The following is a 22,904-nucleotide window of genomic DNA, read 5'->3' as shown; positions in this document are numbered from 1 at the left end:
ATAAAATCGCCAAACAGATGCCCCAACCCCTACTTCCTACCAGAAAAAAACCTTAAAGAAAGTTTTTTGAAGTCATTACATCAATTGCAGAAACTGTAAATCCTTCAGCATTTTGTACTACGTGTGTTAACCAGTGCAATCTGTCTGGATCCCAATAAATATCTTCACATTTTGTTTTACTGCCTTTTGTTTTCCTTAGATTTATTATTTTCTAGTTTCTATTGCATACCTCTTATCTTCATATGTTTAACAATTTCTTGCGGGGGGGCAGGTTTCATTATGATATCCCTGGGTTTCTTTTGGTCCTGTTTCCTTACATTTGGTGACATAAACCACATATTGAATTTCCACACCACTTTGGATCTGGAAATGGAGCAATCTTGGCAGGCTCCAAACATATTGTTATTGCACTGAATGTGGAAAGAGCAAATTAATATTGGTCACAGCCTTCCAGCTTGCATAGAAGTACCTGTGAGAGTGGAGGAGGTGAGGAGACTTCAGTGAAGGTCCCTTTGTATACTATTTTCTGAAGGGCTTAAATAGTCAAAGGCTAGATGCAAAAGTGCTGGGTGAACTACCTCTGGACCTATTTCCTCCAGCTAAGGTTCTCCAATTACACCACTCCATGTATCTGCAATGTCAAAGCTTCCTTTAATTGTGGTAGTCTATCCCTTCACACCCCAGGACTTTTCTTAGAATAGAAGTATTTGGGGCTGCATGAACATTTTGCCAGCTTTTCAACTGGTGTTTGTGGCTGCAAACAGATGTCACTTCTGTGCCTCCATAATTTTTTTTTTTTATGGCAGCACAAAGTAATAGCAAACAGGTATGCAATAGGACTATGCGAAACTTCGGGTGGTGATTCAATTTGAAGGAGATTCGGCCCGATTCAGTGGCTGAATCTCCAAATTTGAATTGAATCAGGGGACCAATTTAAAGGTCCAAATTGATTCAAAGCTCTCCGAATCTTTGGAAGATTTTCAGAGAGCTTTGGTGATTCGGGCAGTCCATAGTGGCTGCAGCCACTTTAAGCTGGTAAGTACTAAGGGTGGGGAAGGGGGGGCTGGGGTAGGGGACCATGCAGGGACCCCTGCCCCCCCGGCCCCTGCCTGCTCCCCCAGCCCCCCATGATTGCCCCCCTGCCCACCTCAGCTTGGTACTTTAAGAAAAGCCCTGGTGCTCACCAGGTGCTGCCGGGCGGGGAGGTGATCCCTGCTGCCCCCCACTGCCCCATGCTACATGGGGGGCTCTGCCATGAGCCCCCTGACCCCCCCTGCTTCCCCAACCCCACCATGGGTGCTCCGACCGGGCCAGCTCTGGCCCTTTAAGAACAAAAATACCAGAGAAAAGCACTGGGACTCACTGCTCCTGGTGTGACCTTGGGGCTTTGGGGGCTCGTGCAGAGCCCCCCACATGGTGCAGGGCAATGTGGAGCAGTGGAGATCACCCCCTGCCGGCAGGAGTGGTGAGTCCTGGGGTTTTTCGTTTTTTCTTTTTCTTAAAGGGCCAGAGGACACCCATGGGAGGCCGCAGGGAGTGGTGGGGGGGGTTGGGGAAATCTTGCAGAGCCCCCCATGCAGTGGGGGGCAGTGGGGGGCAGCGGGGCTTGCCCCCTGCCTGGCAGCACCCACTGGGCCGGGCTTGTTTTTTTTTTTTTTTTTTTTTTTTTTTTTTACAAGTGCCAGGAGCTGGGGCAGCCATTGCTGGGCTGGGAGACGGGTGGGGGATGGGCCTGGCCTGGCTGATTTGCAGATTTGGCCAAATCAAACTGGGACAGTGATTCAAATCACCAAATTGAGTCACTGTCCCCCGAATCGGCCAAATCTGAAGCGAATACTAGCCGCTTCACACAGGCCTAGCATACAAGCACTTTGTTGGACTACAAATGCCCAAATTTGTGGCCATGACAAAAGGCAGCCTAAATTTATGTCACTCTTGTGTGGCAGATATCCATTTGTTTTAAGGTGGGAGAGTGTAAGCAGCCCAGAGCTGCCCACATGCTCCAGCCACCTTGAGCAGCTGGTCCTGGAGCCTTTGGGCCCAATCCTGTGCACCCTGGAAATCCCCCTGGAGAGGAATTCCTGGGGTGTGCTGCATCAGGCCTCTGAAACCTGGGGTTTCCCTGCTTGCAAAACTGTGCCTGGGAATTCCAACTCAGGGCTTGCCTCTGCAGATGGTTGTTTTGGGCTCTCCTCATGCTCTCCTGTTCTTATGAACAGTCATAAGAATTGGACCCTGCCAGATCCTAGGGATGCCTCAGACACATTCCTTTTCTCTCAGGCCATTGCTCCAGCACGGATAGTGTGGAGTGAGATCATTGTATAAAAGCTACTTTGCTCACTCTTTCAATCCGAGATCTTCATGCATGGGACAGAACTGCTGTGCCTGGACTAGCTGGCTTTAGGATGACCTTGCAGAGCCAAAGACAAAGGCCTTAATCTTTTCTTAAACTATTGTCTTAAAAAAAAAAAGTCTATCTTTTCCTGCGCACAGCTGTCCTTCTTCACTTGCATCTGCGCACAGCCCTACAAGTGCTACCTTCTCTGGAGCGCCAGGTGCAGCTTTTGGCAAGGCCAAAGTTACACATGGAGCATGCAGCTCAATCTTACTGTGACCTGCAGCTATTGTTATGTGACAAACAGGACGTTTTGTGGTGTTCCAGTTTTTCTCTTGCCCCAACTCCTGTTGTTGTTGGGAAATATGGGGATATTTTTTCTGTCACCACAAAAAGTCCAAGCATTCTTCTGCTAATCCCACTTTCCCTTCTGTACTCCTCCCCCACTGCAAACACAATTAAAAGATGTTACACCTCTCAGTAGTTGCTAGGTTAGCTAAAATGCTGCCAGCTGGCACCACCTAGTATTCAAGATACTGCAAGTTAGCTGTATCTACTCAGATAACCTTCAGGTACAATTGGGTAATATCGTAGATGGGGGAAACCCTAGAGAAACAGGAAAATCCCTAACTGTTTCTTCATTGTTTGCTTGGGCACTTTGCCACAGTAGTGATGAATCAGAGACACTATGCACATATAAGAACAGCAAAATCTAGCAGTGTATAGGTACTTCCTTTTGCATAAAGGGAGACCCAAAGTATTTGTGGAAGAGGAAAAGTTTCTTATTTGGGGTTATTATTTTAAACTGAAGTCAGTTTAGATACGTTCTCAAAACAAAGACACCAGAAAATGGGAGACGGGTAATTTATCTGAATGTTCCTTTGATGAATTATCTTTCTTGACTCTCTGGCAAAATGATTATAAAGGAAAAAAACTCAGGAAAGGAAAATGAAAACAAATTACTTTTTAAAACAAGAAATTTGGGTTTAACCAAGTGTCCAACCCTCCCTCCCCATTGTCAGTTGTTTGTGTAAATCCCATTGATTAGCTAAGTAAACTTCCTCAAAGAAAAACAAATTTACACTCTACACAAAAGTAAGAAACTTCACTGGACAAACTTCTCTCCTGAGAGAAAGGCTAACACATGCCAGATATTAGTCACATTGCATATAAACTACTGAAAGGTGCTGAGCTACTCTTCCTAATGACCACAATATAAGAACTGATGCAGATTCCAATACAATAGATGCATTGTGAGGAGCTCTGCACCTGCATGGGGCTGATACCAACACCTCTGCAAAGTATTTTTATTGCCATTTTTAGGTGGCTTGAAACATTTAGGGACTCTGAGGGTGAAATTTTGGCTCTGTTTGAGGTTAATGGAATTAACATCAATGGGCCTAGGATTTTGCCACTGATTTTTGCACCACAAACCTCTCAATTAAAGAAAGTAAAGGAAGGTGAGATTTGTACATAATAGTTAACTAATTTAGTAATTGTGTCTTGAGGAATTTTGACAAGTTCAAGTGAAGTTCCCAGAGTTGTTTAACCACACCTTTTTCAATAGCCTTCCCCAGAATAGAAGGTTAGGAACAAGGTGATAAAATGCAAGATTGGAAACAAGAAGAGAGATTGGTTCCCTCCAAAAAGGAGTTGCCCAACAATCATTTGCCCATTCTTTGAGCACTCTTAGAAGAAAGGCAACACAGTAACTTGCCCACTTCATTTTTATTGCTGCTAGAGGCAGGTGTTCGTTTTGCAGATTTGACAACTGAAGTTTTCCTAATACATCCAGAAACTCAGGGAATGAAAGGGAATGACATTTTCTCTTCTATATAGCCCTTCTATACTATGCAGTAAAAAAACAAAAAAACAAAAAAAAGGATAACAAATAGATGTATTAATCAGCAGCTAAGATTCCATAATAAATTTTATATCAAACAACTTGTTCCCTTTTCTATTTGAGTTAGGCCTGGTGTTACATGTCATTACTGAGGGAACTCTTTTCCTTTCCACCGAGTATACTGAGTTGGGAATCTGAGTCTGCAAAATGCTAGGTTGTTTGAGCATTTTTTTTATAAGAAAATATAAATATTTTTATAGAATGCATTAAAGCAGATGCGGTCTTGCACATAAAATGTCCCACATTCTAACACTTGCATTACTTCTAATCTCCAGTGAAAACTGGGTCATTGCTTTCTGACCAGCCACCATGCTTAGTGACTTGATTGGGGGTTCAGCACTTCTGAAAACACTTGACTTAAAAATATTAAGTGTAGTGTAACAATTGTATAAAGTAAGGTTAACTTTTCTTTAGGTTGTCTTTCCTAGGCAAAATTGTAGTCAGCAGTGGAGGGATGCAGCCAGGCACTCGAAGTAAAGTGGAAACAGTAACTTCCAGTTACTGTTGCAATTGCAAATCTGAACGTGCAGCTGTCAGCAGCAGTGGCTTTTTTTTTCTCCTTTCCCCATCAAGTTGGCACCTCCGGAGGTTGCCCCTGTCTTGCCCCTGCTTGCCACTAGCTGTAGTTATATAAAGGTAACAACAGCCTCAACATGTAACTTTTAGCAAACAGGCCCCTCATGTCCAAAATACATTTATTGGCAGTATCATTGTGTGTGAAAGTTTGATGAAATCTGTATTCCATAAAAGCATGTGGCTTTCTGTATTTGTTAATGTAAAAGAAAGTTGGTTTTATACATCATCATTCTGGCACATTTGACTTTTATAGTGGATTTTTGACACACTACGAGTAACAGCATTCAAGTAGAAAGTAAAGAGTAGGTAGGAGGGAATGAGAAATAAAAAAGACTAAAAATCACCCACTGTTTTGTTAGAAATTTTTCTAACCTCTGAAAATAGCCATTCCTAACTCAAGGGTTGCACTGGTGATTAGGAGAAATGGGGAATGTAACCGAACGAGGCATAATATTGTCTCAGCTTCTTCCATCTCATTAGACAATCTTTTTTGAATATCTTCACAATTCTATTAGCAAGCCTTATTTCTTGACCTAGACTTGATTGATTTTAATATTGATTCTTCATAGATGCAGGTGCTCTTTACAAATTTTTGCATAGCATGAATACTGTTGTTATTTATCTCCAAAAGTATATTAAGCACCTTCTAAGCAAATTCGTTGGGGTTGCCTGCTCACTGATGATGTGCAATTGAAATCCAACTAGTCTATGGTAAAATTTATTCTAATACTAAATTGCATCGGCCATTTACAAATTCATAGTTCTGTGTTTTGAAGGAATTGCTATCATTCTTATAAGGAACATTATTAGAAAGTGAATACCAAGTTTAGAAGTTGATTTTGGACCCACTGAATCAGTGGGAGTCAGATATGGCTGTTATGTGGTAATGTGTGGTTGAAGACTTGTTTCTGTAAAAATAATTTTGTAATCAACTTTGATGAAGCTGACTTGTTAAAACCTGTTTCTGTTTGTGTGTGTATGCTCACTCACCAATATCTTTTATCCTTTAAAACAGTTATTTTAAAGGTCCCTTATTTTTATTTTCAGGGCATTCATTGTAAAAGCAAACCTGCCAGTGAATGTAAGTCAACCATACTTTTATTATTCTTCAAATCCTTGTATGTTATATGTTCATTTTCCAAGTCATATCAAGGCTGTGTTATTTGACTTAGTATACTTACAGCCAGTTTCCAATAAAGTTTCTTTGAAATAAAACACTTTAGAATTGCTGAGTAGAGTAAATACTACAATACTAATAATTTCTTGACCTTTGTGCATTTTGCTCTGTAGTTTTACTTTTCCTGTACAGCTGTTGCTAGAATTTCCCTAGCCAACTTACTTGGGTATGACTTTCCCAACAGACTTTATTATTAGCCATAATAAGAAATGTTATATGAGGGTGGGTGAAAAGATTCCGCAATGTTTTGGAAAGAATAAGTTTAAAATACTCCTAAACACCCAGTGACTACTGTACCATGCTGTTGGCCAGCATGAGTGAACTCCCAAGTGCTTGTGAGACACCTTCCAACATTTTTGCTATTTGTGTTGGCTATCTGAAAAGGGAATTTTATGAACTGTGTAAAAGAAATTGCAAGGAAAGGGGACTGCAGACGGTAGGAGAATTGGTGTTTTGATTCCCTATTCTGCCTGAGCAGTACTGGCTGAGGAAGCCTTTGGGAACTGGAGTTAATGCCTCACAGGGTAGGATGCCTGTAAGGCTGCTTGTACATATGATTATGTTGCCATATACTTGCAATGAACATTTCCCTTTGTGTGGCTTAATTGAGTCACACTTTACATGTACGCAAGTTTTGGGGGTTTTAACTGAGTTTGCATCATCATAAACTAAAGTACATCCCAATGTAGTTTAGTTTGCACCATTGCAACTTGGAAGGTTGCAATGCAGGCACAACCAGTCAGCATGGCAGTACTGCATAAAGGTTAAGGCCTTGTGGGCACTCACATGTATGAAGGCCCCACTCAGCTGACACTCAAATGTATGAAGGCCCCGGGGTGGTCCACAATGGCCTGCAGCACCATGGAGTGAAGCCCTTCTGGCTGTAATAGGGGTGGTCTCCATGGGGTGGGCAGGTGACGGGGATGTGGGTCCTATCCAGGACCCTGATGCACTGGGGGAATCCCAGGGCAAAGAACCCCCGTCACTACCACCAGGGGGTCATGTACGCGGAGTACAGTGTCCCCAGCACATCCTGGAGGGTGCTGCACACCTTCCAGACGGCCTCCCCACTGATGACCTTGCCCACTCCAAACAGGTGGCGGATGTACTGTAGCATGGTGGCTGTGGCCAGCTTGAACAGGGTGAGGGCCAGGAGGGTGTTTACAGGGAGAGGCAGCCACATGCTGGTGTCCTGCTGCTCCAGGTGTGGGTGGAACTGCTCCAGGAGGTCCTGGAAGGTGGCCTGGGTCATCCTGAAGGCCTCCAAACAGCTCATTGTCCCAGGTGTGCTAGATGACATGCAGCTACCAGTCCTGGCTGGCCTGGTGGGGCTGGAGAACGCGATTTTGGCTGGGCAGTAGCATCCTGGAGTCCGTCACTGGGCTGCCAGGGTCTAGTCAGGCTGATGAGGTCGAGGGGGAAGATGCATGGCGATGGCCCTGGCATGGTGCACAGTGGGTGGACAGGCATTCACTGCATGTGGGGAAGCTGGGAGGGGCAAGACAAATATGATAGGAGCTATCTCACAAATCCCTGTTCCTGACTTCTAGTTCTTCTGCATTCCATTTTCTATCTCTGCTACCCCTATATAGAGACATGCCTGGAAGGAAAGACAAGTAGTTCAAGGACCAATTCCTAGAAGGGCTGCATTTGAAGAATAGGAAGCACAGTGTGCTGTGCAGCAAGTCACAAAATCAACTATAGATAGGTGTTGCAGAGCACTTAGGTGCCCTGCTCCTTAGAGTGGAACTGCTAGGAAAAGAGCCCTAGCAGTAAGTAAGGAGCCCAGCTGTTGATCACCAGGGCAACCAGAGTCGTTAGTGCCCACACCTGCCAGCAGTCAGCTGACTAAAGGGGGCAGGGCCTGGCTCCCTTATAAACCCTAGGGGCTGAGGCCAGGGGGAAGTTTCCTGCCAGCAGCCAGGGTGGAAGGAGCTCTCCCTGAGCAAAGCTGAGAGGAGAGGCCTGACAGCAGGTACAGCCCCAAGCTGGGTAAAGGATGGAGTATCCCTGGAGTGTTTTGAGTAACGTTGTTATAGCCGGGAGGCTTCAGTTTATGCTATAGCCAAGGGGCTTGTGTTTTGTTTACTGTTTAAAACTGGTGGTTTGGGTGAGGCTATTAGGGGTTGGAGGAGGCCTCATAGGGGACCCACTGCAGTGTGGGGACCCCAGCGCCAGCGAGGGTGCAGCGTTCGGGGTGCACTGTCCTCAGCCCCAGGAAGAAGGCATTTGAGAAGCCCTAGAGAAGGGGGCAGGATGAGACCAGGGCCACGGAGAGCCTGCGCGCCAGAGGGGGCGCAGAGTGTGACGGGGCCGCTCAGGGCCCAGAGAGGACAAAGGGCCATATTTTAACAGGGCCCTAACCGAACAATGTCAATTCCATCTGCGAGGCTTGGGGCGTGGTAAAGGGGTGGTTGGAGCCATGCATAGCCCATAAGTCTAGGGTGCCCTGAAACAACTGTGGTGTCATCTAACTCGGAGCAGGACCTACCAGGGGTCCGGGAAGGCACGGCATCAGAGGGTACAGCTAACCGTGACCAACAGGGCATGAAAGGCAGCCTCCAAATTATATATTTTGTCATCAAAGATGTGGCGGGCGAGGATTGAGGGTGCTCATTGGGCCAACTTGGCACGGTAAGGGAGCCTTGGGGAGATCACGGCCATCCTCCAGGACCCTGTGCCGTGACAGTATGGATGGGCAGATCATATGACTTAGACTGAGAGCCTACAGGTTGACTCCAAATGTCTGTTTGTGTTACCTTATCTGATCCATTCTACCCAAAAGTTTAAAATAGCTTATAAAATATTAATTGAAACCCCTTCTGAATTAATTATGTGGCAGAATCTATTTTAAAAGGACATTGCCAATTTGAAATCTAGTCAATTGTGAAACTGGCGTATATAGCAAGTACATCTTATTCCCCATTAAAAACATGTTAAACATAAGTTATCTTGTGAAAGCAATAATAAATTGATTTTAAAAGTGTTGAATCATCATAATGTATCAATCCAGGAGATACTGTGACAAATAAAATGCAAACTGCTTTTGAATACCATAATGTTAGAGTAAAGCAGTACTATTGGATATACCTGCAGATACTTTAGGTATCTTTAGTACACCTTTCATAAGGGAGAAATTTCAAGAGCTGCTCTTGGATTCATAGATTCACAGATGCTAGGGTCGGAAGGGACCTCAATAGATCATCGAGTCCGACCCCCTGCATAGGCAGGAAAGAGTGCTGAGTTCAGATGACCCCAGCTAGATGCTTATCTAACCTCCTCTTGAAGACTTCCAGGGTAGGGGAGAGCACCACCTCCCTTGGGAGCCCGTTCCAGACCTTGGCCACTCGAACTGTGAAGAAGTTCTTCCTAATGTCCAATCTAAATCTGCTCTCTGCTAGCTTGTGGCCATTATTTCTTGTAACCCCCGGGGGCGCCTTGGTGAATAAAACCTCAGGCTAAGGAAGTTTTCATCAGGCTAAGGAAGTTTCAGCAGTTGGTGTGTGCTCTTCCTGGATGGAATCAAAGGAAACTTACAAAACACTTCCCAGAGACGAGCCTATGAACTCCACTTCATCAACCTCCTAGATACTAAAAATCATGCACTAAATATAGACATTGGATTTATGACACATTATAACCTGCCTGACATCTGACTCCCCAGGTACCTTTCCACTTTCATTCCCCTTCTCTCTCTTCCCCGCCCCCCCTCCCCAGCCTGTCTCTCACCCATTGACTCCTCAATCTACATTTTCACTGCCTGCCTGTCTTCTATGAACACCAGCCCAGCCTCTGGCTTCTTCACTTTTCATTCCATCCAGGAAGAGCACACACCAACTGCAGAAACTTCCTTAGCCTGACGAAGGGTTTTTGAACCTGAAAGCTTGCTTAATAATTGTTTTCCAACTATTTAAGTTGGTCTAATAAAAGATATCAGATTCATCCAAAGAACCTTGTCTTCTTAATGTAACTATATTACTCGTCTATAATTGATTGAGTACAAAATTCTGGGTTATTTTTGGTGAAAACAGGGTATTGGGCCTTGCTTCAGGAACCAATCCCCCATTTATTACATTGTTCCTATGGGAAAATCAGTTCCGAGTTACAATGTTTCGGCTTAAGATGCGGTTTTTAGGAACCAATTGTGTCATAAGTCCGAGGACTGCCTGTATCTAGTGGTGCAGATGGAACCACCAATCAGAAGTGTAAAACTAATGTCCCCTCTAAAGTCAGCTGTCTAATGAGGGAGAATAATGAGAGGGAGTCCTATGACACTGAAGAAATAATCAGAAATATATAGGGTAGCTTCTGGAAACTTGCAGTCTCCCATTGTGATACAGGAAGCAAATTCCTTTTCTGTCATATCTTCCATTTACAAAACACTTATTCTGATCTACCTGGTGCTTTACCTTTTCTGGCACTTCCTATGTTGAATACAGTAGCCCTTTTGAGGGACAACAGATCTAGTGGGATTTGTGATAAATTGTGGTATTAATTAGGTAGGAAAAATGGAATTAAAGAAGCTGGATTTTACCCATTATACTACTGTTATCACCCTTGCTAACATAAAAAGGATTGGGGAATCTTCAGTGACTAAGAATGATTCAGTTCCTGGCTTGATATCTGGTCTGAAAGAGCATCTTCAGTAATAGTCTCCTTTAAAACCAGGCTTGGCCAATTGCTCATTTATGACCCAGAAGAGCTACATATTGCTCCTTTTTCCTACCGGGACCCATTTGCAAAGATCCATGGCCTGTCCCGATCCACACCTCCCTGGTCCTGTCGGTGCCCAATTCTCATCCCCTGCCCACAGCCACTTCTGACTTGCAGCCCCCTGCCCAACCCTGCCAGAGAGGGCCCCCAGCTGCCACTGTCCTGCTTGGGCTGGAGTGCAAGCAGTGAGTGCTGCCCCTACCCTACTCCCTAAGCAACAAGTGCAGGTCCTGGCGTGTATGGGCACTGGCCCTCTGTTGCTGGCCCAGGCATGCAGCTCCCCATCAGAAAGGACCGCCCCCACCCCTTCCCCCACTGAAGGGCCATGAGTCTTTCCTCCCTTCCTCCTGTCATGCAGCACCCTTATGCCTGGTCATTGTCCCCAGCGCTAGCAGGCACACGCGCACACACGCGCACACACACACATGCACATGCGCGCGCGCACACACACACACACACACACACACACACACACACACACACACGCTCCCCAGCCCTCCGAACAGTCCCCAGGACCTCTAACCCCTGCTCCTCATACACTTACCTGTGTCCAGCAGCTGGGGCTGCTCCCATAACATGGCCTTGCTGTATGCTGGCCACATGGGTCTGTGGGTCTACACGTGCAGATGCACATGTGCCTGCTGCCTCCAAGTGTCCTGAGCAGCCCCCCTGAAGGCTGGAATGCTGCTAGTGTGGAAGGGGAAACCTGCTCTTGCATGTTTTTCTGGGACTCGCTCACCACCCTTTCAAATATTCTTGTGACCCACTTTTGGATTGTGACCCACCAGTTCAGAAACACTGGTTTAGATTTCTCTGATGCAGCTTTGAATACAACCAGGGCTGGGTGTATTGCAGAGATCTAACAACATCATACTGCAAGGGTGGTGATAATTAAAAACCAGTAGGATTAAGGTCATAATGATTCCAACTGAAACAGAAGAAGTGGTATGATTGATCTGTCCAAACAGCATATTTTTAGAGCTTTTGAATTTTCACAATATCCAAATATGAACCCTAAGCACATTTACTTGTCTATATCTTAATGTACTCTGAAGTAAGTTATATTCAGATGTACAAAAACACAGTATTATACATGGGACAAAAGTGTTGCATTGTAATTACTATGGAGTCTGGCTGCTACTCTTGGAGAGTTAATGTAGACTTTATTGCTTTTTGGAACCATTTATTTTTGGTTGAAAGCATTAGAGCCTGGTTGCTTTGAGCTGGTGTGCCAGAATGTACAGGAATTTATATTGCACAGTGCAGTGCAAGAAGTTGTCTCTAGATTTTGTAGGAATTATTTTCTAGTTTCAGCAAAAAATGGAATGCCCCTTGAATATTCATCCTGCATAGATAACTCTGAAATATGCTGATGTAAGACAAAATGAGGTTAAAAACCTGATTGTTCCACTGGTTTTATGTCAGTCTTTCTCTGTTGACTTAAAGAAAGTTCTGTTGGCCTGAAACCTGCAAAGGACTGGGTCATAGGCAGTCTGCCTAACAGTTAGATCACAGGAAAAATGGGGGCCTAGGATTGACTCAGAGGATGGGGGCCATAATACCCAACGCAGAAGAGAATTCAGCAGCAGAGTCCACAATATATATGCCAAGTACCAGTCTGAGGGATAATCCACAGAGCAAAGTCCAAGACCAGAACCTAGCTAGGCTCAGGAGCCAAGAAAGAGCCACAGAGAAATCCAAAGTGAAGTCCAGAAATAAGCCCATCCCAGGGTCCAGAACCAGGAGAACCAGAGTACACAAACCAGGAGGCTTGCTACAGCAGAATTAGATCAAATCTGTCAACTAGCCTGCACCCCCAGGACCCCTGCTGGCATTAAATCAGGGGTGGGCAAAATATGGGCTGCAGGCTGGCTCTGGCCCTCTAAGGGATTTTATCTGGCCCTCAGAAGGTCCCTCAGCCCCATACGGCCCAGGAGTGGGAGGCAGCCTTGGCTGTGGCACACGCAGCTGGTCCTGCTGTCCCTGGGTGCGCAGCAAGGTTGGGGCAGCATGGCACAGCAGCCAGACTCAGCTTCCCAGCAGCCCTGGTGGTGGTGGCCCCAGCCCCACTGTCAAGCACCCTGGTCTGTGCGCCCCACACTCACCACTGGGGGTGACAGATGGAGCAGGCAGACAGGCAGACTGCCCTCATGGAGACTGGCCTAGGACCTCTGTGGGCAAGGCACACTTGGCCAGGCAGATGGGATGGGGCTGTGGGTGGGAGGGGGGCAGTGTTTGGGAGTGGGATGGGTGGGCAGTGCTGGTGTCAAGATCACAGGGTGGTGACAGCATGGGGCTGGGGCCCAGGGCAGAACCATGGTCTGCTCCCCTCATTCTTGCTCTGCCCCATACTGGCCCTGGCCCTGGCCCCATACTGTCACCACATGATCCTGGCCCCAGTCCCGGCCACCCATCCCACTCACAGATGCTGCTCCCCACCTACCTGCATCCCCATCCCATCCACCCATCTGAGTGTATCCTGCCCTCAGGAGTCCCAGGCCAGTCTCCATGTAAACCCCATTTGCCCACCCACTCACCCACTCCGTCTGGCACCCCCAGCAGTGGCTGTGGGGTGGATGGGCTTGGGCTGGATAGGATTAATTGCCCACTCCCACCACTCCTCCTCCTGTTCTTCCCCTTCCCCACACCTGGTCAGCATCACCCAATCACAACACTGCACTGGTTCAGCACCCCGCTGCCCTGGCCCACAACAGCTCGCCAACACTCCCCAAGTGACCCAGCCCAAATAATTATAGCCCAATTAAAACAGAGATGGCCAACCTGCGGCATGGACAGCAGGCACAGAAAGCCTCTGTGGCACATAGGACATTGACAATTAAGGCAAGCAGCAGAAATCAAAGCAGCAAATATAAGGTAGGGAGTGCAAAGGAGGAATCAGAAAGTAGAGTAGCAGATCAGACAGGAGAAGGGGATCCAAGTGACATTTCGGGAGGGTGTGGGGCTAATTTGTGGCATGCCTGTCCAAAAGGTTGGCCCCCACTGAGTTCAATTGTTCTGTTCAGGCACTTGCTTTGGGGTGAATTCCTGATTCAGCTGAAGTTAATAGTAACATTTCCACTTACTTAATAGAATCAAGATTTCCTCTTTGAAGTTATTGGATTTATTTGTATCCTTCAAAATGGCATATGGCCAGTGGGATTTATATATGTATGTTTTTAATATTCACAGCTGATATTTTTAACAGTTTCTGCCGAGTTGCTCCAACCACTTCATCTGCTACTGCACTGAAAAGCATGAAGCTCTCAACAGTAATGAAGTGTGTAAAGGGAAGTCAATGCTTCCTTCATTTAAATGTTAAAGGAACACTCAGTCTCAGTGGTAAGACAACTGATTTGTTACTGGATTATTTTGTTTTTGTTTATTTTGTTTTACTTTTTGTCTTTGGTCCTTCAGCCTGATTTCATTCTATTAGTTTGGGTATAAGTCAAATTGAATTAATCGTATCAGTCAGGTTCTGTGGAATAGCTTATACATGCTTTTACAAAAACCCTAGGGTGAAATTCTGGTACTAGTGATGTCAGCAGGATCTTTGCCACTGACTTCAGTGGATCCAAGACTTCAGATACATTGTACCCAATAATTCCCTTATCCAACCAAAATCATGGGCCTCTCTATCTTGTGACTCTTTCAGCATAGGACACTGCCCCCACGGAAGCAGTTATGCTTCATAGCATAGGTGCTGTGTAAGTGGGGGCCCGAGGGCCCTGGCCTCCCTCAGGAAGAGAATAATGACCACTCATCCCTAATTGGGTGGGACAGTCCTGAAATGGGAACATCAAATCCTGGTCCCAGGCTGCATGACTCTAGGACTGCATTTGTCTTGGATTCCCAGTATCGTGCAGGGGTCTGGGTTTTCTGTAAACCATGGAAAAACATGTGAAATAGCAGGTTTCCCCTTGCAGGCTGGCAGAGTTCCAGGCTACAAGGGGTTGTGGGGAGTGGAATGCAGGGGGTGCCATGTGCACGTGTCCGTGTGCACATATGCATGTGACTGGGAATACAGCCTCAGGCAGTGGTGGAGAGCAGCTCCCTCAGCTGTCTGCAGGTAAGTCTATGGGGGAACAGGGCAGATCAAAGTAACCATGGTGAGAGATGGAGTGGGGCAGGGGCTGGACCTGGGGGTGCTGCCTGGCCAGGGTGGTGCATGGGGCCTGGAGCTGGGGTGGGGAGTGGGACAGAGCCATGGGCAACTCATAAAGGGGTGGGGACAGTTAACTGCTGCTGCATGCACTCCTGGGGAGGGAGTTACGTGGGGACATGTGCCCCCCAGATTTGTGTGCAGTGCGGGGGCAGATGCCAGCTGCCCACTGCACCCTCAGGGCTTCGTGCCCCGCTGTTCTCCCCTCGGGAGTCCTGTGCTGGCTGCACTGCCATGGTGAGGCACCCCCTGCCTGCCTGGCAGCAGTGGGGGCAGTGGCATGGAATTATGTCCCCTGCTGCTGCCAGGTGGGCATGTTGCCCTGTGGGGTCAGGCCAACTCTCAGGATCTCAATATTGCACTGTTAGACAGGAGGGTGTAACACCATTGCACATATACAAATACACAAATCAGTTAGGTGTGTACACACACACACACACACACACACACACACACACACTCTCTCTCTCTCTCTCTCTCTCTCTCTCTCTCTCTCTCTCTCTACCAGCTCAGGGATACATACACATCCAAACCAGCCTAGACACATGCATACTTATCACCAATTCAAGCACATACACTATATACCTTGGAAGTTAGACACAGATCACTAATTCATATATCATGCACACAATGCCGTATATAGATATATCTATATCTAGATATAGATCTATAGATAGATCTATCTATAGATATATACACACACACACTCGCACTAGCAACTCAGATACACACACATTCAAAATTAGTCTAGGTTCATGCACACCTATCACCAGTTTAAGCCCCCACACACTACACACACCACATTTAGACAGAATCAGTTATATTCCTCTATAGGGAATAGAGAGGGAGAGAAAAAGTCAGAAATGGTTGGGAAAGGGAAGGGAATGCAATTAAAAAAAAAAAAAGAAAGAAACTGGGGGTTTTGGTACAGGCATGGTGTGCTTTGCCATGGTGGCATGGCTGGTGTGGGGTTCCTGGGTGGAGGGCAGGAGGGTGGGCAGCTCTGAGCCCACAGTGGGCAGCCTGCATCCTTCTCTGTCCCCCCACAAGGTCCACTCAGCTCTGTTCGAGCCATGAATGAGTAAATGAGTTGTATGCCATAACCATTTTGAATTAATTTAATCATTAATCTAATCTTCATATTTTGTTAATGGACCTATGTAGACCAAATCTTTCAAACTTCTATCTATAATTCTATCTATAAGCTTAACTTGAAGTGAATATATGCTACTCATAGGCTTAAAATAAAGCATATGCCTAAAGGTTTGCAAGATCAGCCCATTAATTTCTAACAATATATGTTGTCTCTGATATAAATACTTAGAAGAAGTATATGCGTTCAGAAGAAGTATATGCATCTTAAATGTAGAATAAAAGACTCTGAATGCACTGTACTTGTTTGGTTTATCTTTTGTTTTCTAAAGATGGTGCAAGTAGACTTTTAAAATAAATTTTATGATTAATTTCAGAAAATATTCGTGGGCTGGAAATTTGTTATCTCTCACTGGACACACAGCAGACCAGTTGCATGAATGTGAGGTTTTCTCGCAAAACAAACCAGCAGCCTCTTGGAAGGAAGGTAGACTGTGTTTCAGTTGTGTATAAAAATGTTATAAGTCTTTAAGGAAAAACCCCCAAAGTTCATTATAAACTTGTATTTTCTACATCAGACCAAGTGTAGAAAACTGAACATGAAATTTACATTTCTATAAAGATACAGGAAAACCTGCTTATAGTGAAATATAATTCAAATCTTATCACTTTTTTAACATGTAAACTCTCTTCTTTACCACTTCTTTATCATGGCGCATGAGGTACTATACTCTAGAGAGACAAGTTTATGATCATGCTCTATATTTATTTTTTTCTTTTGTGCCAGCAAAATTGTGGGTGAAATTTTGCACCTTCAGTTATCTACAGGACATAATGTTATTTGGGCCTATGAGTATGATTTTATGAGTTACTTATTTTTTTTCCTTTAGGGTGATTGCAACTGCAAATAAATTATAATGTAAAACTGCTCCTTTAAGTATTGGCACTTACAATTTGTAAGCACCAAAAGCTAGGCCATCTTTAAATGTTTGTTGCACTTTATGAAAAACGAGAGATTAATTTTGTCTTTACTTATTGGTAGGTAGCTAGCTTATTAATACCACAAAAGGGTTTGTTTTTTGTGCCTGTATACAGACCATTTTGGTCACATATAAGAAATGAGATCTTTTTCCTCTAAATGGTATTTGGCCACTAACACTCCAATAGCATCCTTTGAACATATGCATCTTAGTGCAACACAGAGCTGCTAAACAGCCAGAAATATTGAACTTGGGATAGATTGCATGTGTATCCTTCTGAAAACATATTTATGGATTTTGGGGGGAAAAATACTTGGAAAATTATGGAATCCTTTTGAATCCACTAGGTAGAGTAGTTACCTCAAGTGATTTTATTTCTCTTGTCTCAGCTCCTACATGACTAACTTACAGAAGCAATTAAGATGATTACTGTAACCATCTATTATTAATCCTTATGCCAAAGATTGACATTTGATGAACAAATAATGACCTTTGGGTGATTTCTGATGAGTCATAATTCATACTGTTGTATATTTAGCAACCTATCCCAAAAATATATATAGCCAATGTAAAGACTTTTCTAGAAGGGAATATGGGAATTGTTGGCACCAGTGAGCCAAATGGCAAATGGAATGGCATCAGGGAGCAATGACCATAAACTGTTAGAGGATGGTTTCAGGTTGGATGTAAGGAAGAACTTTTTTTATGGTAAGGGTGACCAGAATCTGGAATAGACTTCCCAAGGAGGTGGTGCAGTCCCCAACCTTAGAAGTTTTCAAGAGGAGACTGGACAGACACCTTGTTGGGATCATTTGATCTCAGCAGTATTCCTGCCCAGAGCAGGGGGGTTGAGCTTGATGATCTTCTGAGGTCCCTTTGAGCCCTTCATTTCTATAATTCTGTAGATCTGGGGTACAGCTTTCAAAGAAACCTAAATGGCTTTGCAGTTTGGCCTCCTAAGTTGCAGAATCATTATGAAAAAAGTTAGCACTGGTCATGAAAAATAAAGTAAAAGGTGTTTCATAGACTCTATCATCAGGGTATTTCTTCCTGACTAAGCATTAGCTGTACTAGGGCTTATAAAATGCCATTTAAATTGGGATTTTTAAAGAGGGCCAATAGAATGGAGGTATCCACTCTTCACTGAAATTCAAAAGGTGTTTCCAATCTCAGCCTTCATGTTTACCTTCATTTAGCTTTTAAAAGCATTTGATAATTCATGGATATTTGTATATCTAGGGCTGCATCCAGATGAGTGTGGCCATGCAATATGTGGTGCTGCAGACCTGTCTGTGGTGCCAAGCACTGCACATTCAGGTGTTCTCTGTACTGTAAGTTAGCAGGGAGATCCCATGGTAAAAAAAAAACCCATGTGGAAAAAAAAGCAGGGTGGCACATGTATGGGCAGTGCATGCTGCCCAAAACTGCCATGCTCCAGCTACTGATCAGACTCCGAGCAGCAGTATAGCCTTGGCTGCAGCTACCTGAGGTCCCCAGTACCCCAGATAAGGCTACTGGACCCAGATTCCCCTACCTGACCTGGGGTAACCTGCTGCGTGCTAGAAGGCGTGTGGCATAGGCGTTCCCTGGGGACAACTAGCAGCGGCACAAGGTGTGCCACTTCTTCTTGCCCCCAGGGCAACAAATGTCCATGCTCATGTGGATGCAGGCCTATAAGTGCAACAGTTGATCATTTCTTCAATCAGAAATTGATACTCTTGGAAATCCTTTCTGAAAACAATTTCTCTTTCTTTGTCATATTGTTTGTCATCAGAAGCTAGTTGGAACCAAAGAGAACGCATGTTTAATCCTGTAATATTTTGTAGTTTGCATGCCTTCTGAAAGTCATACATAACTTGATTTTAAATACATGTTTTGAACAGATACAAGTACAGTTTAATTGTTTTGAAGTCAAAGCAGCGCAGCACATCTATGTGACTATGAAAACAATACCAAATTACTGTGAAGTAAAGCTGAGTCAGGAATACTATGTTGAAGGTAGGATATTGTCCATAACATGATGTTTCAGCGGGGGGAAAACATTGAGGCCAGGTCCTGTTCTGGGATAAACTCACCTAAGTGAAGCCACACCAGTTCAGATATACCCTTTTTATATAAGCTGAAGTTCAATCTGGTCTTTGTGAATGGAAACCCAAGATTGATACATGAAAGGGTGTAAAAATCCAGAACCAAAACTGTACCTGCATAACTGTACTTATGCCTCTGGCAGCTTGAATGCACAGGTTCAGTCAGGAATGCACTTTTACCTAATTGTTTTGCATATAATTATGCATATAAATTAGAGCCTCTAGCATCACTTGGGAATATGGCTTAAAGTCATTTTTTGAGATTCCAACTGAATTCCAATATATGCTTTCAAAGACAGAATTAGCCCTTGGGGGAAATTTTACTAAGAAATTCCAAACAAATGTGCAAAGCTTTTCTTTTCAATTAATTGATCTTCTACCACTTGCTCCAGTATATTTGGGTATTATAGTAACAGTTATACACTCCCAAATATTTATTATTATAAAATTTGATAGATGACATTGCATAGATGAAATTAGATACTGTTACATCTTACTATATATGGAAACTTTGGAGTATTCAGCAAGAATTTCAATATCTTATTAAATTACCACATTTGTCATTGTGGCCAGATTCAGACATTACTTTTACCAGTATAAGTGATTGGAAACCGGTGTTTCAGAAACAGAAGTTCAGCACACAGAGACTGGTTTAAAAATGGTGGAACCCAGTCTAAGATTTGCTCCCACCACCAAAGGGTGAATGTGTGCTCTGTTCACTACCAATCTACACTACACTGCTTACAGAAAATCTTGTAACTTGGATCGATTCTGCCTCAGGCTTTTTGAATGTCTGTACCTAGCCTATATGTAAAGTGTACTTTGTGAACTTAAATGGAAAAAAGCCCCCAGCTTTTGTGAAAACTGAAAATAAAAACACTTTATATGGAAGAAGGAACAAAGAAATACACTGAAGAATTGCTCCTGGCAGTATGTGAGGAAAAAGAAAACAAAATATGGTTCTAATATTGATTTAGGCAGAAAGAGAGGGAAAAATTAAGATTAGGAAACAGATTTGTAATTGTATGGATCAGGTTTAGTCTTCTTTTGAATCAAGCTTTAAAGCACTGAGTTCTATGTCCTTGTTGTCTGCCACGTATTTAACTGGCCTTTATTCCTGGCTAACTTCCTAAGCATTAAATAACATATTATTAAAATAAGCCTGGGGTGGGAGAAATTAACATGGGAAAAGTTCCAAATTACTTATTTCAGATATATGAATCTGGAAAGCTACTGAAGATTTATTCAAGGGAGGAATGATTAAAATTATTAATGGGTACACTGCATAAAGGGGGTTGGGGTGTGGTTTAGTAGCCCAGATTAGAAATTTATTTAAAGTTTTGATTAGGATATATAGTGGGAAAAGGCTAAACCACTGAGAGATCTTCTGCATTACTTCCTGTGAGGTGATCAGTGTATGGGAAAGAAGTATTTGCTGTATGCTGTTATCCTCTCTGAATTTTTACTAGGTGTAAATCTGTCTTTCAAAACTAGTGAGATGATCCTCAGGAGTACTAGATAAATTTTCTGTTGGGAGGCACTCAGATATTATGGTGTTGGAAGCTATAGAGGTATCTTGTAGAAACATAAATATCCTGTAGGTATATAAATAAATATTCTGTTTTGTATTTTGCAGACTGCAGAAACAATGATGTGGGAAAACATATTCCATCTTGTTCAGGTGAGCTAACTCCATTGACTTTTGTATATTATTTAGTCTAACAATGCAGGAAATATATATAGCTTAGAGCTGTCAGTACTTCAAGTGGATTGTACACTGATATATCTCCATAGTTCCATAACAGATATGAATAGATACATACAAATATAAAGATAAAATGAATATATATATCACTATTGCCAGTGCAGTTATTACAGAATTAGCAGAGCTTTGGATATGCTGGAAAATGTAAGTGTTTATGAATACTCATTTGGAAGGTTTAGCTAACAGATGAAGTAGTTAGTGCCCTGTTTAAACTTATAAACACATACATGCAGGTTAGGTCCTATCCATGCATTCTGAGATACTTGTTGCAGCCTGCGTGCATTTCATGAATAATCCTATAGAAATCAGTCAAATGAACAAGGACTATTATTGGACTGCTCAAATGCATAAGGCCTACAGGAAAGATTTCTATTGAAAGGGGCATAGCCAACTTGACATACTGTGTTTTCTTTTTAGTAGTTTTCTCATTGCCAACTATTATTATGAGTAACATCTAAATTATTTAAAACCAAATGAGATTAGGAAACATTGGCATGACTTTGTATTTTCCACCTATTTTTTCAGTTTGAGAGCTTAACAGCATTGCATAGTCAATTTCTTAATCTGAGTTCTCTTTAATCAGTCTGTTAAGCAACATCGTTTCCTGTTGTCAGTATGAGTCTTTAAACAGCCAGGGGTGGGAGGGGGGAGGCAATACTGCTCCTCCCCTTGAAGTCTTAAAATAGGTCCATATAATGAGAAAATCTCTCGCATGTTTACGTATGATGATGTGCTACATCATTCTGTTTTTATCTTGGTTGCTGCATATTTATAACATTATTATTTCCTGTCTGACATAACCTTTTGTCAGCATAAGTAGATTCAGGATCAGCACCATACCTAGATTCTTGGCAGCCCTGGGCAAACTTTTAGTATTGGGCCCCCCTTCATGATGATGATGATAATAATAATAATAATAAATTTAAAATACCATTTTGGGGCCCCTTTTCTGTCCAGGCCCCAAGCAGCCACACAGTTTGCCCATGCCTGTGTCTGGTCCTGTCCAGTATTTAGTAAAAGGGAGTGTGGGAGCAGTGACCAGCACTGCAGGGATGGTTGTAACCCCACTCCCTGCTTCCCCCCTGCTCTGGCACTGGGGGGACTACTCTATGGGAGCAGCAAATGGGGACTTGTAAGTTCCTAAAACAGCTAAGAATTCCCCTCCTCTTCCATGCTCAGCACCACATCCCCTCCCCTCCTCTCCTCTCCCTTTCCCCCCCACCACTGCCATTGTCTCCATTGTCCCAGGCTGATGTAGGGGTGGGGGGAGCTCCAGAGCTGTGCCTACCTTGCTTCAGGCAGGATCAGCTGAGGATGACATCAGTGATGGTGGCAGGAAGGTTCCCTTTCTCTGAGCCTGCACCAGACTAATGGGGAACACTCGAGGGCACTGGGCAGGGAGGAGGAACCTTCCCACCACTGCTGCTGTCCCCAGCTGAGCCCAGGTCCCTGCAAAGCCCAGCTGGAGCAGGGTAGGAGCAGTGATGAAGCTCCTTCTGCTCCCACATCAGCTGAGGACAACAAGAAGAGCAGTAGCGGTGAGTCAGGGGGCAATGGAGATTGGGAAGGGTATGTGTTGCTGAGTATGGAGGGAAGCTGCTTTCATGATGTGGTCTAAAGGGAGGATTCAGTCGTACCCCCCCATACCTGATCTGCTCCTTCATGTCAGGCTCTGTAAGATCATGGAATCAAAGAATTTATCTTAGTGCCTTTGTCTACAAATGGAGGGACAAGACTTGTACATAGGCTTACTTCTTATATCACAATGGAAAGTTAGTTACATATGGCCAAGTAAATAAAATTTAATACAGATTTAATACAAATTTAAGAGTTTTCATTTGTAAGTGTGTCCATTTACCTTATACTTACCTTACTTACCAAACATGTAATTTTTCATGTTTGCCTTAAAAAGATAGTGATGGATTTATAAACTGAGTATATTGAGAACAGTCCTGTTTTGAAATCCTTTCTTCTGGAATCTTCCTATTTATTTTCTTCCTTCATGCCTCCAAAGGGGAAAAACAAACCAAAACCAGACCTGCACTAAGAAATAAAAAGTGTAAACAAACAATCAGCCCGCCCTTCCCACGCAAATGGAAAACTTGAATGCTTCTGTG

At 43.8% G+C, this 22,904-nt stretch overlaps 1 protein-coding gene across 1 annotated transcript in view; it reads left to right on the top strand.

Moving 5' to 3' along the window:
* IL17REL (interleukin 17 receptor E like) overlaps positions 1-22,904 on the top strand; it is a 71,940-nt gene that overhangs the window by 23,786 nt on the left and 25,250 nt on the right. Inside the window, exons 2-6 of the mRNA XM_019491597.2 lie at positions 5,862-5,895; positions 13,894-14,043; positions 16,333-16,442; positions 18,819-18,933; positions 20,659-20,703. Coding sequence (XP_019347142.1) covers positions 5,862-5,895; positions 13,894-14,043; positions 16,333-16,442; positions 18,819-18,933; positions 20,659-20,703 — 454 coding nt within the window. The remainder of the gene's footprint in view (positions 1-5,861; positions 5,896-13,893; positions 14,044-16,332; positions 16,443-18,818; positions 18,934-20,658; positions 20,704-22,904) is intronic.

Source organism: Alligator mississippiensis, chromosome 4 (assembly GCF_030867095.1).
Source record: "Alligator mississippiensis isolate rAllMis1 chromosome 4, rAllMis1, whole genome shotgun sequence".
Taxonomy (NCBI): domain Eukaryota; kingdom Metazoa; phylum Chordata; order Crocodylia; family Alligatoridae; genus Alligator; species Alligator mississippiensis.
The sequence above is the reverse complement of the archived record's forward strand: the minus strand, read 5'-3'. Positions and strand labels throughout refer to the sequence as shown.